This window comes from Prosopis cineraria, unplaced genomic scaffold, assembly GCF_029017545.1.
Source record: "Prosopis cineraria cultivar Desert tree isolate PC_DT_omini unplaced genomic scaffold, ASM2901754v1 PC7, whole genome shotgun sequence".
In the NCBI taxonomy this organism is placed as follows: Eukaryota; Viridiplantae; Streptophyta; class Magnoliopsida; order Fabales; family Fabaceae; genus Prosopis; species Prosopis cineraria.
Window position 1 is genome coordinate 28773711 of NW_026555338.1, and position 19135 is coordinate 28792845.

At 31.4% G+C, this 19135-nt stretch overlaps 2 protein-coding genes across 2 annotated transcripts; both read right to left on the minus strand.

The window, feature by feature from the left end:
• Positions 1-2273: 2273 nt before the first annotated feature.
• On the minus strand, positions 2274-6341 carry LOC129316701 (probable amidase At4g34880). The gene is made up of 5 exons (XM_054961097.1): positions 5796-6341; positions 5507-5721; positions 4085-4327; positions 3135-3321; positions 2274-3046 (listed from the first exon to the last, which is right to left on the minus strand). Exons 1-5 carry the CDS (start codon positions 6339-6341, stop codon positions 2642-2644), a joined length of 1596 nt encoding a protein of 531 aa, XP_054817072.1. The 3' UTR covers positions 2274-2641.
• Positions 6342-9902: 3561 nt separating this feature from the next.
• On the minus strand, positions 9903-12439 carry LOC129316059 (histone deacetylase 8-like). Its single transcript, XM_054960307.1, has 3 exons — positions 12059-12439; positions 10837-11417; positions 9903-10314 (listed from the first exon to the last, which is right to left on the minus strand). Exons 1-3 carry the CDS (start codon positions 12318-12320, stop codon positions 10012-10014), a joined length of 1146 nt encoding a protein of 381 aa, XP_054816282.1. The 5' UTR covers positions 12321-12439; the 3' UTR covers positions 9903-10011.
• Between the last annotated feature and the right edge of the window lie 6696 nt (positions 12440-19135).

The window sequence follows — 19135 nt, forward strand, 5'->3', positions numbered from 1 at the left end:
GCATTTGCGTTATTTTAATTTATTTATATAAAAAATATCCATGATCTCATTATTTAATTCATTCTTGGGCTCTAACTGTGACATCTATTACTTGAAATAATTTTTTCTTGTTAATACTATAGTTCCCCCATAGATCCTTCAAGCTGGAAAATGATTAATTTATGCCAAGTTTTTTGTCGGAATTAATTTATGCACATTAATATTTCACTTTGTATATGCCACACCTTAATGAGTAATCACCATATATATTTAGAGAGAGTAACATGAAACCTTTATTATATTGCATAAAAAAAAAGGAAAAGAAAAGAAAGAAACATATTATATTCTAATATCATTTTCAGCTATATATCTCCATTTTTTAATGGGTAAGTGTATGGGCGTTTAAGTAAATATTGTAATTATTATTCATTACTTACACACACATAGAAGTACGTACGTATAACGTATCCGTGGCTCTAACCCTATTATCGTGACCTTGATTTTGACTTTTATTTTCCATCTTCACTAACTCAAAACACCCCTTTGACATTTCAGGGTTAATTATAAGAACTGAGTTTTAATTAAATTAAAAATAGAGGAACTCACCATCGGGTTAAAGTTTAATATATGAATTTTAATCGAATAAAAATGGTTAATTTTTTATATTATTATGAAATCACCGAAAAAACTAAATAAATGGAAAATATAAATTAGAATCATCATATATGTGTCAATATCAAAATAAAATATAATATTTATTGTAAATTTACTACTTACAAATTCATTTTTTAAATTACTTGCAATTTATGAAATCCATCATCCATCAAATTTTGTATATCGGCGGTGGCAAAACTAGAAGTCTGTGTTAGGGGCCAATTTGTTAAAAAAAATCAAAAATAATTTGATAATTTAAAAAATCAATTATATATTTATTATATTATTGGGCTTTGAGTTCAAATGTTGAAAAAATTGGATTTGAATTTAGAGAAGAAAAATCAAAATGGGTTTAATGTTCAAAATATTGAGAAGAGGAATCTAATAGTTGAGACAATGAAACATTGAAAAGTCAAATAAATGACAAATTCTTGCATGGAAGTAATATATCACATTATCTATTTCCATCCAATAAAAACATTTTATATCATATGATTGTAAATATAAATTAATTATGTTATTGACAATGATATAGAAAGACATGAAATTAAAGAAATACTCTATTTTAAAAATAAAATTATAAAAAATAATTATACATAAAATTTTAGTTAATTGAACTTGCACAATATTATTAAATAGAGCATTGATATATAATATGATGCATTAAGTTCATGTAAAAATTTCTTTGATTCAATTGTAGTTTTTTCCTAACAGTGTTCTCTTCCTTAATAGATTTACACACACACACACACACACACACACACACACATATACAGAAATTGAAATGCCGAGGTGTAAGAAAATAAGAGGAATATTATCGAGTAGAACGGGGATTAACATGTGGTCCCCTGAAAGAATTGAGATTGGACTTGATTCTTTTTATAGAAAGTATTGCTTTTCGATCGCTGTCACCTTTCAACAGCTAATAGTATCACAGTGCCTTCGACTTTGCAATCTCGTCCTGACACTAATGGGTGAAAAAATAACACCGCTAAATGGATTAGGGAAAATATCATCTAAAAATACTCAGAGTTTATGAGAAAATAAGATTACTCTTAAAAATATGAAATTTCATTACACTCCCTTAATACCTATCTGGAAAGAAAATTTTATGAGAAAAGACCTAATTATCTCTAAAGTTTAATAAAGTTTAATCATTTAATGGGTGATTATTAATTATGTATGGTTAGTTGTCAAAATTAAATTTGAATAAAGTTTAATAAAGTTTAATCATTTAATCATTTAATAAAATTATTAATCATGCACAAAAATAATACTTGTACAATTAAACCTGTACGATATATCAATTATAGTCACTTATTAATTTTGTATTGTTTATGCAGGTACAATTAAACTTATATTATTAGTTATAATCACATGTCAATTCCAAATGTGTTATCGTTAATTATGTAAAGTAATACATACTTATCAAAATTCAAATGGATGCTTATTTAAATATGATTAACTTGTTCTATTAATTATTATTAATTACGTATAGTTAAATATCACAAAATCTTATTTTTAGATAGATATCAGGGATGCAGTAAAATTTTAGATTTTTAAGGTCGTAACATAAAAACTCTTCGGTAGTTCATGGATGATATATTTTCCCTAATAATTAATATCAGCAACTCATCGAATTTCCTTCCAACCAACTCCACAAAATATATATCCACCAATATTTACATGCATTTACAACGAATTCAATCTGTGTGTGCATAATCACACACACATCGCACGCGTCTATATTTTGCGTACAGCACCCAGTATTTTAGACTGTTTTACATCAAGCTGATTATAAGACTTCAACAAGAACCCAGACTAATCCGGATCGAGTCGGATCATACACACTCATATTGACATACATTCAATACACTCTCAGACATTGAGATGAAAATATTTGCCCCAGATTAAGCAATCTTAACTGGCCATAGCCATAGTTTGAGCCGTGTATATGTATATATATATATATATATATATTCACATATAACTTGTTTGGATGATCTGTTCAAGAAGCTTGGACTTGGTAGCTATCTGTTTCCACTGAGCTGAGAAGCAAATCATCAAGAGGAGGTGGTTTTCTTATGTTGATGGTGTGTTCTAGGGCATAAGCGATCTCTATGAGTTTGGGTTCTGAGTATTTGAGTCCTCCAAAAGCAATAACTAAGGGCATGTTGTCGTGGGTATACCCTACAGGGACAGTGATTGAAGGGTATCCTCCAACACCCAGAAAAGGAACATACTTCTGTCCTACGTACACCAAAGCATCCAGTTTCTTCTCTTTCATCGTCTTCTCGAAACCATTCTTTGAAAACCTTTCCAGCTTCGCTAGGGCTTCTTGAACCGTCTCGTTGATACCGTTTGTTTGGCTGGCCATCAAAAACATGTCTTGTGGATATTCCTCAATGCTTTCCTACGCAGTAAGAGACCTTTGATTAGGAACAGTATGTAATTAAAGTTGAAGAGTGAGTGAGTGTGTGTGTGTGTGTGTGAATACTTACAAGATTTTTGTTGTGTGTGTTGAATAGTATAAGTTCGGCCATGGATTTGGAAGGAGAAAAGCGAAGGTTTGAGAGATAAGAATTCAAGTCTCGCTTGATCTCAGCTAATAAAGCGATCATTTCGTTTTCATGTATTTCATCATTGTGCTCAATCACCACATCGTCCACCACTGTTGCGCCTTTCTCCCTGCAATAATATTTCATTTTAATTTATTTTCTCTTAAAAAACTTGGATTTAAATATATATCACTAAGAATTTTGGAAGAAAATAATTTTCTAAAGTATATTCATGAATTTCTCTGAAGTTTTTCATTTTTTAATTTTTTTTCTCATTTCTTTATTTTTTTTTAATAAAAATATGAAATCTTTCACTTTCTTAGAAAGACAAACTTTATGGCATCCAAGATCTGGATCCTTTAAAGTCAGAAACTCTGAATTTCGATGAAGTTTAATGGTAAGATCCATGGACTTCTTAATATTTTAATTGTATATGCAAAATAAGTAACCAACTTTAAAGCTATTTTAACTTTAAGGACTAGCTATGCCTTTTCTAAAATTTAATAGCTACCTTAAATTTTAGCGATAGCTTATCAGACAAAAAATTTAATAGCTTCCTTAAATTTTAGTGATAGCTTCCTTAAGTAACCAACTTTAAAGCTATTTTAACTTTAAAGCTATTTTTATTAATATTATTTAATAGAAAAAAAATTTAAGTGATAGCTTATCAGACAAAAACAATGAAATAATGGAAGTATCAAATGCCAAATGGTCCTTCCTATTTTGTGCTAGCTATGTTTTCTCTTAACATGGTTCGCAATATATATATATATATATATATAAGTAGTTGCTCACGTAGGAATAATGCTTGACAAGAATTAATAGTCAGTCGTAGACGTCAAAGAAAATTTAAACATATATAAGAATAAAAAAAATAATAAATAAAGGTGGACCTGAATGTGTGGAAGAGTTGTTGATAAGTCGCATTCTGAATGGAGGAATCAGGGAAGTTAAAGTAATCAGGGAATCTCAAGATTCCTAATCTCTTTCCTGAGAGTCCCTCAGAGTTAAGATACTGAGCATAGCCGCCATTTGGAATGTGTCTTGAGGCTTCGATCGTGCCTCTATCATTCTCGTCTCTTCCAACAATTATATCAAGCACATGCACTGCGTCTGCCACGCTCCTTGCCATTGGTCTTTTCCATTTTAACGTACCCAGAAACAAATCAAGTTCTTCAATAATTAACATTTTTGTAGAATTTAAATCTTCTGAAATTGATATAGATAAATTTATGTAAAGTTTTCTTTTTTTAAAAAAAGAAAAAATATTTAATCTTTTATAATAATAAAAAAACTAAGTGAAAATACTGAGAGAAACGAAATTTCATGTAAATTCATCAGTATCAATTATAGAGGATTTAAATCTCGATCATTGATAATATCTCAGTTTAGCAAAGTGTTCTCACTTTTCACACAATATAAAAATAACAAGAACAGATCAATTAAAGACATTTTACTTAGAAATGAGTCGAACTTAGTTGACAACCATCCGTAACGTTGTTTTTCTTCGAGATCCCAAAATATCATTTTTCCCACACAATATTATCTTATTATAGTTGGCCTTCGCTATTACGAAAAATAGTGAATTTTATCCATTTATATATAATCAGTTTAGCCGACTTAAAAAAAATCATCAATTCAAAAATCTCACACGCACAAATAAGATATTAAAAACTAGATCGGTAACTGAATTTATCAAGATACTAGTTCAAAAATTAATTGTTAAATCTGTACGCAGTCAAACAATGATAAGACCAGACATGAACAAAGCATCTCATTAAACTGATCAAAGCAATAATAATTCATCAACTATTTACTAGTTCAACCATATTGGTTAACCCCGGATATCAATATTTATTAAAATTTCAAAATGATTTATACAAAATGACTTTTATTTTTTTTAGATGAATCAATATGTTTTCTATAATTTTTTTATTTTTAACATTAAATTTAAATATTTGAGTGTGTGAAAATTTAATTTTTAAATTACTTACAGGCATTTTCATATTAAAAACAATACTGTTCAAGATATGATTTGGCACTAAATATAAACATCTCTTACAAAAAATTTAAATGTTAATTCATCATATTATGAGTGGTTAGACTCTTTTGCCAAACCTAATCTCGTTAGTCATATGAATTTATTATTGATCCAACAATAATAATATTATGATTGATTCATTCTAAAAAATTTTGAAAATATCTTAGAAGATTGGGGGCAAAAAAAAAACTTTTGAGAGATTTGATTTAATAGTAAAGTATTTTTAACAAAAGTGCATCATCAATTCATCAGCATCACCACCGGACGTACGTACCCCACAGAGTCTTGCCTCATGGAAATGGGTACGACACCATCTCTACTGGTTAGATTCACTGTGGGTTTGATTCCCACCACTGAGTTATACGACGATGGACATATAATCGACCCATCTGTTTCTGTCCCTATCGCCACCGTCGCAAAATTCGCCGCCACCGATATCGCAGATCCACTGCTCGATCCACACACTTCTTTGCTCAAATTATATGGATTCTGCACTCAAACTTTATCATCAGCCTAGAATCATCACAAATCAGCTCTTTTCACCCTTTGTGGATAGATTTTACCTTTCCTTGGCCGCCTCTGGCCGACCAGCCTCCGGGCATACTCGACGACCGGAAGCCGGACCACTCCTTCAAGCTAGTTTTTCCGAGGATGATGGCACCGGCGTCTCTCAACTTCTTCACCACGAAGGCATCTCGAGCCACGACGGAGCCGACCAAGGCAAATGAGCCGGCCGACGTGTTCATGTGATCCTTGGTCGCTGTATTATCTTTTATCAGCACCGGAACTCCGCTTAACCTGCTCCCTCGCTTCCCCGCCAGCCTATCGCTGTCGGCTCGGTGAGCCTGAGCCTCGGCGTCCGGGTTCACCTCCGTTACTCCACGCAGAACCTGGTTGTAACGTTGGATTTGGTCTCTGTAAAAGTGAACGAGCTGCGTGGAGGAGACATGGCCGCGTGTAAGAGCGTATTGTATGTCGTCGACGGTAGCTTCTCTGAACTGGAAAGCGTGAGACCGTGGAGATGGTAAGATGAGTATAGTGATGAGAATGAGTTGCAGTGAGAAGAAATGGTTTAGGGCTGATGAAGTGCAGAGGTTTTTCCTTGCCATTGCTCAGATAATTTATTGGTCCCAAGATAGAAGCAGCATTTAAGTTGAGAAATGGACCAACGAATAACAAGCATATAAATATTAATTTTTTTTTTCTTTTGACTAAGGTATCAGGTTTCAAAAATTCAAAGTTTGAGAGGGAACGAGTGAAAATGAGTAATAACTACATAAACAAACTAAAATATTAGTAAGTTATAGGCTTGCTCACCATGTATTGGATTTAATTTAAATACTTTATATAAAATACAGTATTCGTTGAAATATTTAAGTCATCTTTTATACGATGATATGATAAAAAAAAATATGAAACATTTTTAGTTTATCAATGCGTAATTACTAATTTTTTCAAAGATATTTTTATTAAATAAATTATTCAATCCTTTAAGTTTTTAAATAAGATACCTTATAAAATAATGACAAATATTAAAAGATGATATCAGTTTAAAAATAATTAACTAAATTATTAAAAATATAATTGAGTTAAAAATATTTTATAAAAAGAATTAAAAGTATACATTTGTGTGTACCTAAAACCAAATTCAACGGTAGAATTAAAAGGAGGGAACAATGAATTCGGCGATGTTTGTGGTAGGTGATATAATATACACACATACACACACACAGTAGGACCTATTAATTCAGGTCAAAAAAATATTGGCGTATTAATATTTGGAATAAAATAAACTAGATTGGATGGCACAGGAATAAGATGTTAAAAACCTGAAATATTTAAAATGTGAATATTACGGAGTTTGATGCAAAACAAGCAGGGCACGAAAAATATATTTGGGCCAACAAGGATGGAGTCGGCCTCTCTCGAAAATCTGGACTGTCCAGATTAACGTTAAAATTTAATTTAAATAGTTCAAATTGAATTGTTTTATTTTTATTTTTTATTTATATTTTTAAAATAATAAACATATAAAAATTATAAAAAATTTTAATAAATATATAATCATCAATCTAACAGTCTATATTTAGTAGAAATAATTTAAATTTAATATTAATTTTTAATAAATTTACTATTCTATTCAGAATATATTTTCATTGTCTAGAATATATTTGAAAAGTCAATTTAAATTTTTATATTAAATTTAAATTATTTATATTAAATCTGGACTGTCAAATTAATAAATATACTTATTAAAAAATTTAATTTTTATATATTTTTATTCTAAAAATGAAAATATTAAATTTAAATGATTCAGATTTTTTTTTTATTTCAAAGGAGAGGTAGAAGAAGCTTCTCTCATCTCCAATGAGCAGAAGGACGGAATACTCGCAGATTATTTTGGAATCTTGGAAGGAATCAAAGATGCTGGGTGCAGCCAAGGGAATCCAATGGGCAATGTGGAAGCAATATTACGAAAGATTCCGTGTCATGAGAGGAGCTCAAGAAAGCTTTAAGATAGTGACGTGAGGGTATTATCAAGGGCCCAAATATTCGATTAATTCAATAAATTGTTTTGTGTTTTTGTGGCCAAATATTATAGAATAATTCAATTATTATTATTTTTGTAAAAAAAAATTAGATGAATTGAATCCTAAGCTCCCCAGAACTAGGCCATACTTTTAAATTTAAAAAATATTTATAAAGATACTTATAAATTGTGAATCAATAAGATCCTCATGTTACATTAATAATGAAATTTAATATTATGATTTTATGAGTATAAATCCCTTAATCTTTGTTAGCTTTAATAATTACTTTTGCTTTCACTGGAAGACAGTAATGTCCTATTAATTGGAAGCCCACCGCTTTCTTCAAAAGTTCTTGACATGAAAAGTTGTGCTTCTTGTGCCATCGTAGTTCGTTATGCTCACGCACTAACAAATCAATTTTAAAAGAAGTGTTTTGTCTTCAATTTTCATTTGATTAGAATTTCCAGCTTCTATATGAATAAAAAGGCACTTAAAGAGATGCTAACAAATAACCCATTAATAAAACTATCATCTTAATATTATTAAAAAAAAAAACTATCATCATAATAGTAAGATAACGAGCTTAAACGCATCCTTATAAAGTATAAGCCACAATTTATCAACTAGACTAAAATTTACTGGCTAGTATGCTCTTAATTTAAATCAGTGACTGTTAATACTTCCTTAGACTCAAATTAATGTTGTGCGCAAAAAATTGTCTCTGCAAGAGAAATAAACAGCTAGCCTAACTCCTTTGTTGTGTTGTCAAAGACTCAAAGATAAAACTCTGCTTATTACAATTCCAAGACTTTCAGGACTTGTCTGGTCACTATATAGTATACAAATAGAGATCGAGGCCAAGCCATATAGAAGAATGGATTGAGACAATTAAGCATCTTTTTGAATAAATTGTAAATGAATTCTTCTTCGCTTCAGAATTGATAATCTCCTTCAAAGTCAGTTCAAAACAAGAAGCTAGTTTTTTTCCCCCACCTATGTTCAGATCAACCAATAAGACAGTAATTTTGTTGTCGAACCCATGGCTTAAGATCTAAACTTTCTTTTTCCATCTGAACTGTGATGTTAACAAAGATTAGCAATTTGTAATGATGTGTTCAATAAACGGCCCATCTCTTCTTCCTTCTCTTTGATTTGTCTCTTTTCTCTTCTTCATAACCCTTTTCCTGTCTCCACAGATCAATGCCAGAGAGAGATAGTTCTTCAGCAAAGTCCCACATGCCATAACACAACAATAACAAACAAACTGAAACTTGCAAACACATAACTAGTGAACAAGCCGGAGCAAGGGCTCGTCTTCTTCTTTGAGATGAATTTCTGCCAGAGTCACTGCTGCCACGAGTCCAGTTAGTCACATAGTCCCATCCTGTCTTTTCTCTGTTTTTCCCCCTCAATCTCTCTCACTCCTTCCAACGGATTTTCCTCCATCTAAATAAACCTCACTCTTCGTCACTTTTCTTTCTCCATTCCCTCATCACTTTCTCTCTCTGTCTCTCAACCAATCTTCCTCATTAAATCCTAGAACCACACCCCTTTCCCTTTCTCTTCAATATCTTCGCTTGACATTCCCCTTTCTCACTCTCTCCTAGGTCTCAGAATACCTTACCCTCGCAAATTAAGCTACTCATAATAATTTCGATATTAGGATTTCCAATGTTCGTCTCTCTCTAGGCATAAAATTTTTTTACAATAATATTCCTCGTAATCAATTTATAATTGCACGGTCTTAACCGCAGCCCTGTGTATTAAAAAAAAAGAATACCTTACCCTCCAAAAAAAAGAAAAAACATCAGTCACCCCAAAGAAAGAAATGCAATAGAGGACTACAGAAACTAATGAATAGATTTTAATATGTCGTGGTTAGTCTGTAGTAAGTAAACCATCCATTAATCCATTTTATAAGCTGCAACTAATACCTCAACTATCCCATTTATATACTAGCTAAAAGCTTACTAATGCTTCAGAAGGAATTGACAAATTGTGAGTCATAACATATCTTCATGCTCTTCGTATCGAGATGCAGACTATATGAAAACTTCATTATCACCATCATAACTTATTGGAGCTAAGTTTAGAAGCCATTGTAAAGGGGGACTGTTAAGGAAAAAATGCACAGGAGAGAACAGTGAAATGCCAAAGCCAGATAACTGCTTAAGATAGAGTTAATTACACATCATTGGTACCGCTCCTTGAATCAGATATCATGAAGTGTCAAAGGAAGTGCTCCAAGTTAAGCTGTCTTCAAGAAGGGCACTTTATCTTTCTGATATTTTTTTATGGCTTCTATAACTTCTACTGAGAATGTCTCGTCCTCGGGGTAATAAGCAACAGGATCTTGTAGCGGAGGCAATGGTAGATTAAGAACACCCTCAAGTGTTGCATGGAGACAATATGCTGAATATGTGACATGGTATCCACCCTCCTGAACAATTAGAAGCCGTCCATCACAGTGCTTGTCCGTAAGAGCCCGTACTATCTGTCCAATTCCCCTATAGCCCTCCATTGTTAAGCATTGCCTTCCATTTGGATCAAACTGAAGCACATGCATACCAAAATGTAACAATATAAGTAAATCAGCTTTTTTATTTACAATAGCAGCAAGGCAAATACAGGGATGATTAATTTTTACTAAGATATTTGTATACAGTGTCTGGTTGAATAATTCACAGTTGAGATATGTAATCACTGTAAATCTGGAAGGATATTTTGCAAAAGGTATAATTTGAAGGAAAGACTATACTTAATGAAAGTTGTTTTTCAGAATACCTTAATTCTGCTGGTTAAAAACAAAAAAGAAAAAGAAAAAGAAAAGGAGTACTATAATTCCACGGAAAATGATTAATTACAACCACTTTTTTGTTGGAATGGGAAAAAAGCAGAGTTCCATTTTGTACTCCAAGAAATGTAGATAAAAATGTAAGAAAGATCTCTGAGGTTTCAAGTTCTGAGAGACCACGAACTCAATTCAATTTCTCACAAACTTGGCAGAGTAGATTTTTAGTAACAATCAACATATAATTTAGGAACCACAGAGATGGTAAATGGATCAACTTACAGCACTTGAGTCTTGCCCAATAACCAAAACTATAACATCAGGGTCAAACTTCTCGATTGATGGAACCACCAAATGATTGAAGGCATATACATATCCCTTGTCCCCAGTTCCATTCGGCAGAGGAATGTTCAAGTTATAGCCATAACCTTCTCCTTCACCAAGTTCATCAACAGATCCAGTCTGAGGATTTGAAGGACCCCATGATCCATGGTTCATATGGAGGGAGATGGTAAGAACTTTATCAGACTGATAAAATCCCTCTGCTGTACCATTTCCATAATGAACATCAATGTCTATCACTGCAACTTTTCTACACCGAGAATCTAAAGCTAACTGGATGGCAAGACCAGCATTGTTAAGGAAGCAGTAACCATCAGCTTGAGTAGGCTGAGCATGATGACCAGGGGGCCTAACTAATGCATATGCTATTTTCCCATGGCCATCAAGTATATGCTTCATTGCAGATATTGTGGTTCCAGCAGCAAGAAGTGCAGCATCCCATGATCCTGGGTTTAAGAATGTTCCAGCACATAGAATCTTTCCACCTTCTTTGTCTGCTTGTACCAGTCCATTTATGTATTCTAACAAAAGAACACATTTGATATTTAAATCAAACAGACACCATATCATTCTCTAAAGCCTTAATCTGACTCCGATTATAAAAGAAATAGTTTCAGTACCATTTGAAGTTTGTGTCTGTTAACTTGGTCGGATAGCTGATATTATCAAATCTATATCAGTCAACTCAGAGTGAACAATGAATTCATTGAAGGAGGAATTGGATAAGTGGATGGAATACATAAACTGTATCATTGAAAAACTGGGGGAATAAAATCTGTCTAGAAATTACAACTTGGTACAATTAATGAAGGGCAATACTGGGGGAAGAAAAACTATCTTCTACGTCTTTATCTTATATTTAGAACCAAATACTGCTTTAAAACTTTGTCCTGAGGGAGTATACTCTGTTTTATGTTGTTATCAATTATTAGAAAGATTTACATTTAGATTCTCTCGTCTAACAGTGAATAGTGGTGTTAAGTAGGCTAGTTAGCAGCAAATGTCACATCTAAATCATTTCAAATTTTTTTTTTTTTTAACTTCAATCCCGCCTTTTCTGTTTTTACCGCATCACCATGATAGTTTTGTTAAAGTTACCCGACGAATTAATGAAGGAATTGATTGAAGAAACAATAGCTAGAGAGAGAAAGAGAAATAGTACCAGAAGTGTGGAAAGAAAGCAGTTGAGGGAGAAGAGCAGGAGAGCCAAGGTGCCAAGAAATGTAAGGGGAGATTGGTCCTCTTTTGAGTATAGAAACCATATTTCGGATCCTGTCTGAATTTTCCGGATGCTTCTCCAACACCTCCAAGAAGCCAGGGTCCGTTCCTGTGTCAAATACTCCATTACCAGCGTCATGCTTCAGCATATCCTCATGCCAGAACACATCAATTCGATTCGTTCGCGAGCTCAGTGATTCAGCCATACAACACTGAACTAGATATCTTTGTTTCCTTAGTTGAGGATTGGGGATTAGATTGTTCTTCGAGACTAGAAGATAACGCTAGCGGACTTGAGCATCTGCAAATTTTAGGCTTGTTTGGTTTCCACTTTTTGGAGGAGGAATTTTTTAAAATGAAAAATCTCATTAAAGACCCTCAAAACCAATATACTCACAAAGAGAGCCAGGAGAATCTCAAATTATTCTGCAGGCCCGAGGCTTTAGCTGGAATTAAAATTTTAAAAAAATGACTCAAATGCCCCTTACTCTTTCTTCTTTTAAAAAGAGGTCACTATCATCAGCTGTCATTCTAGCCAAAGTACGTAAAACCGGACTGATCATTGAATTGATCATGACACTGGGTCACAGGTAGTGATTCAATTAAGGTTGAATCGGGGGTTGAATCGATGGCAAACCGGTCATGATTAAAATAATACAATTTAAATAAAAAGACATTAATTATAAAAACATTCAACTAAATTTAACCACTCAAAAGTCTAATAATAATAAAATACAACACTTTAAATATCTATCATTATAATTACAACTCTTCAATCTCAAAAGTCTAGAGAAGAGATGGAGATAGAGCTGGAAAAGAGACGGAGAGTCAGAGACTAAGCTGAAGAAGAGATTGAGATAGTAGATACAGAGATAGAGTTGGAGAAGAGACGGAGATAGCTAGAGCCTGGAGAAGAGACGGAGACTAAGTTAGAGAAGAGATGCTGATTAGGTTAGGGCGAGAGAGGAGAGACATAGATGAAAGGCTAAACTAAATGCTGTTTGAAAATCTGGATTGAACTTAGCGTGCTCTACCTCTAACTTCTCATTTTGTGACTTTAGTTTCACTTTTTTTTTTTGTTATCTTATTGCTGAACTCAGCACTTTGAAAAATTAAAAATGAAAAAAAAAATCTCCAAAAGAAATAACCCGGTTGACCCAGTCAACCCACCGGGTTAATCGGGTTACACCGATTCATTCCCTCACCGGCTTAGGAGTAAACCCAGACCGGACAAGAGATCGGGTCATTGGTTTTTGGGTTGACCCGGTCGGTCCGATTCGGGTTTCAATACCATGATTCTAGCCCCAATGAGGATGCTGCAAATGCTACAACCACCAGTAGCCGGACCGCCATCGCTAATCACCAAAGATCATATATGTTCAAATGCACCATGGGCCAATAGAGGATTTGAATCCTTAATCCCTTAGTTATTCAATGAAAATACCACCATTAACCATTATATTCAAAGTCAGAACAGATTGACAATCCAATCATCTATCCAATCTAATTTTTCATGTAAAATGAATTTGTCTAACTTGAGTTAACAAGAACAACCCAAAATTAACTTAGATCAACCCACTCAACCCTATAAATCAGGTAGGTTGATATATATATATATATATATATTTTAAATTTTGACTCCTAAAATGACATTGTTTTGGGAGTTAGGATATAAAAATAAAAATTGCAAAAGCCCTAAATCTCTTTTACTTTCTAGAGTTACCATTTTCAATTTCAAACAATCATTCCTCTTTAAAAAAAATAGAATGTTAATTTTGGACTCATTCTCGTCATTCTTAATTTTATCCAGTCTCCTTCCTTCTCTATCGAGTTTGCCAAAGTCCACCTTGCCATTAAGTCTTCGGCCCTATGAACATTGCTCAAGTGCTTGACATTATTGTTGTGATTTTGAGACGACGCGCACGTTCTCTTTCTTTTCTTCAGCACAGCTTCTTCTATCGCTCAAGCAAAGATGAAGAGAGAAGAAGAGAGAAGCTGATGAAGAAAGAAGATGAAGACTAATGCGTGACCAATGCATAATGAAAATTCAAAAGTTGTGGTGATTGATGTCTACTACACATAAAAAAGTGTAACAAGATTTTAGGCTAGAAATAGGTAAGTACAAGTAGTCGAGGAAAAAAAATTATATATTGTAAATTTTATACATTTACATTATTTTTTAACAAAATATTTATTATTTATTATATAATAAAAATATATATTATTTTATTATGACTGGTCTAATTTTGGTTTGACCTCTGGTTAAACCATTGATCCTTGATCATAATTGATTTAATAACTAGTCCAATTTTTAATACCTTGCCATTAACCATCAAATACTTTTGGTTATATATTTCAAAATATAATATATATTATATATTGTTTTCAAGTATGTGTGTATGTTACTATTATCATGGATTTATTATTGTTTATATCCAAACATTCACTTCTAAAGATTTAAATTCGTACATAAAAAAGTTAGTCAACTTTTAAAAGCCAACTTTTTTAATTTTTAAATAACTTGTTACTTCAATATTGACAAGTCATCAATATTATATTAAATAAAAATATATATGTTTTAAATTTATTTTTTAAGCATTTTCATTGGCATTGCTGCTAGGGCTGCACAAAGGACTAACCCATAAGACTTCAACTTAACTAGAAGTCTGGTCCTTTTCATGAAAAGAATTAAGTTAAACAACCCGTAATTTGATTTGGTCCTAATATAAACCATAGTCGAACATGACCATATTGATCTAGTAGGATTAAGAGACCTAGTCTCAATCTTATCCAGCATCTCACTTTGTTTTTTTCATTTTTTATCTATGAGAAGTAGTAATTTATTTTAACATAACAAACTCAATTAACATAATAAAATTAATTATAGTCATATAAAATTTATCACAACAACAACTATAAATCCATAATATCCAACAACAACAAAAAATATTTCAGTTACAACACAAATGATTCAAATTAAACAATCTTTAACATGTTTAAAGTCCATGACACTAATTTAACAATAAATTTTACCAATAAAAGGAGAAAACTGAGATTGATTAATGCTGAAATTTTGTTCAATATTCATGACTTCACAAGATAAACACAATAAATTACTAATTATTATTATTATAAATTAACTTATTATAATAATAACTAGTGAATTAATTATAATTATATTAAATAAATTTATAGGATTGGATTGATCTCTTATCCAGTCCAACTCGAAAAAAGAGTTTAATTTTTTTAGTTTTTTTGGTCCTGAAAAGCTAATTTTGTCTACAATGGAGGACTTTTACACAACTTTAATTGTTATTAATTATGGATGCATTATTGTTCATAACTTGTTTAATTTTTTTCAACAACTCATTCATGCGTGTGTGCACATGTGCGTGTGTGTTACAAATATATTGTTCAAGCATTTTTATGAACTTTACTATTAATCGTGAATGCATTATTGTTCATATCTGAATAATTATTTGTAAATTTTTGAACATGACTTGTTTATATATAAAGATTCTATTGGCCTTTTTTGTGAATATCTTGGTTTTAAGGGCCATTAATAAGATTCTTCCTTTTAAAAAAATTGTTTTTGTAAGTGGGGATGCTATGACTCATAAGGATGAGTTAATAAATATAAATAAATAAATAAATAAATAAATATGCACAACTAGGCCTTGTTTGGTACGTTGGACTCAAGTTAGAGGGATTAATATTGGGATTGGAATAAATATTGATAATGGAAATGAGGTTTTAAAATTACATTTGATATGAGGTAATACTTGAAAAGAATACTTATTTTTATTTTATTTTGCAATAAAACATAAATTGTGAAAATCGTGTAATACTCCTTAAAATTAAAAAAAAAATTGTAACCCTAAGTCTAATCACCCTCCTTCACCTTCTCCCAAAGAATGACCACGATAGTGCAAAAAGGCCATTGCCCACGCTCTTCGACCACGTTCCACTGCCTTTACTCCCAAACAAGTTTATTTTCCCTCCAATTGGCACATCAACCACCCCTTCACCACTATGCGCCCTTTGTTGAACTCAGTTGGCGCTTAAGAACTTCCTTCTAGATACTATCACACCAATTTAAAGTTGTGAGAGAGGGAGATGTTGGTCAGACCTATGAGAGAAAGAAACAAAAGTGGTTGCAAGAAGCTTTGAGATCTAGTGATGATGGTTGTGAGATCGGAAAAGAAGAAGGCGATAATGTTTGTGAGATCTAGACATTGGTGGTTGCAAGATTAGAGAAGAAGAGAAGGCAACAAAGACAAAGGTGAAGATGAGATGGAGGTAGTTGGGAAAGTGGAAGATCAAAAGCCAGATGTGTGCTCAAAATGGAGGATGTTATGGTATAAGAAAATTCAATCTCAAGCTTATATTTTGAATATTACCTCCCTCATAAGTTTCATTAATCCTACCTACGTGGGTTTTACTAGACTCAAGAATTAAAAAATTCATTGTACCAAACATTATATTTATGGATTTCTCCAATACCAATCCTAACCCTCTACTGATTCCTACTAAACAAGGCCTTAAAATTTTATTTAAATAATTTATTTTATAAAATAGCCCAGCAAATGTCAACAATTTTTTTTTTTGCTAATAAATGTCAACAATTGTTAATAAGAATAAATTAGCTCATTAAAAAGCCTTGTGTCCAAAAAATATGAACTAAATTTTTTAAAATTTAAAGGTGTGGTCAGTTCATATTAATATACAAGGAGTTTATTATTAAAAATTTATAAAAAATTTATTATTGATATATAATGGTATATTATTGACAAATATAATAGATTAAATATAATATAAAATATAATAAATATTGAATTGTTTGCTTTTGTTGATTCTATAATATAGGCTATGTCTATAAAATGACTTCCCCACCACTCACATTCAGAAAATAACCCTGCACACCTTCTCTTCCGATCTTCCCACTCCCTCCCTGAAATGACATCCCTTCGTCTAAATTGATAAATTAATTAATATACAATTGAGCTCCAATAAATACAAATTATGGGAAAATATATACTGATTGACTAATCTAATGCACTTAGCTTCCCCCTTTGATGCAGTGAGAAGAAATTTGAACCATTCAAATTTAATTAAGATGGTTCTAATTAAATTTTTTATTTTTATTTTATTTTTATTGAAGTAAAAATAATATAAATTATAAAACATTTTAATAAATATGTTTACCGATATGAATAATCCAAATTTAATATATATGATCTACATTTAATATTAAATTTTTATAATTTTTATAAATTACCTATCTAGATATACTTTGAATTGTGCAAATTTATTATTAGATTTTTTAATATCAAATTTGGACAATTTATATTAAATCTACATTGTTTAAACTAGTGAATAAATTTATTAAATTTTTTATAATTCACATAGTTTTTATATTAATAAAAATATTAAAAAAATATTAAATTTAGACCATTTTAATTAAATTTGGATGGTTTAAATTTCTTTTCAGTTAGAGGAGATGCAATGTAGGCTTCCCTCCAAGTTATAATTCATCCAATTTATCTTATCCTATTTCCTGTTTCTCTGATGGGCTTTAGCCCATTTCTTCCAGATTTGTATAAGTTGGTCCATCAGAGTAGCCCATAACATTTTATGGGCTTTATTTTCCTATTGTTGGAGTGAAACTCCGAAACAAAATTCCACAATTTATTTTGGTCAGTAGCATGAAAAAATTAATCTTGCCAATTCTTTTGATGCTCGCATCACGAGTTCGAGCAACACAGGAGACAAGTGTTTTGACGTTTGCCAATTCTTTAAAAAATAAAAAAAAAAAACCATTTTGGTCATAAAATTTCGGACATTACCATAATTTGGCCAGTGCAGAGTTAGTTAAGATAGATTACATGAGGCTAGAAATAACTTGTTTCATTAGGGCAAAAAAGAAAGTTAGAAGACAAGCTTCCCGGATAAGGGCTTAGGACATCCCAAAAAAAAAAAAGTAAGAAATAAAGAATGAGAGAATAACAAACGAGGACCTTGTAAAATATTTCGAATAAATATGCCTTAATGGTCAATGAATAATGAGATGGATATATAGAATTGAAATCTTTAAAATATAAGAGAAGTTTGTGTTTTGTGATTATTAAGTTTATGAGAAGTTTGTCTAAGTTTTTAAAATAGAATAGATATGTTTGTTTGAAGATAAAATAGAAAGAAGGTCAAATATTTTACTCATTGTAAAACAAACAAATTAGAACGGGTTAGTTCCTAACTCATGGTTTGGTTCGGATTGGATGAAATTGTTTGCAGTCTTGTCCAACTTGACGTTGGATCAGCACTATCCACGAAACTAAGTTGGTGGTCTAATCCCCCATAATAGAACTTCTAAATTCTCCTTTTTCTCCGTTTCCAACGATTTTATTTATTTATTTATTTTTTTTGGTTTCTTACAGTTCCTTCAATAGGAAACATACTTGTTAGAATCGCTGTTGATGATTAAATATAATTATTTTTCTTAGTAAAAATTAAAACTTTAATTCATTATATTGTGAAGGAATAACCCTTTTCACTAGATTCAACCTCTAATAATAATTTAAACTTTTAATGTCATAACTTCTTCATCAAAGTAATGTCACCTTTGAAGTAAATAAATGGTAGCAATGTTGTCCCCAAGGTTAAGTGGGCAAACATTAATTGTTAACTTTGTTGATTCATACTTAATGATAATATTGCCACAATTTAATTAATTCAAAAATAATATTATTATTATTTGAGTCAAACTTATTTCTAAGTGAACAAAGTTAACTAATAACATTTGTTGATTTAACATTAAGGACAGCATTGTTATGATTAAATACTTCCGGAGTAATATTGTTGTGATAAATATGTAAAACATTGGATATTTTTTTAAAAAATAGTTCAATCATAAAAATAGACCTTTCCCCAATTTTGTTCAGTCACGTAATTTATTGATTTTCCCATTGCTGAAGTAGTTAAAGAATTACCCATTACAGTTTTTTTTCGGCTGCGAGAGATCAGA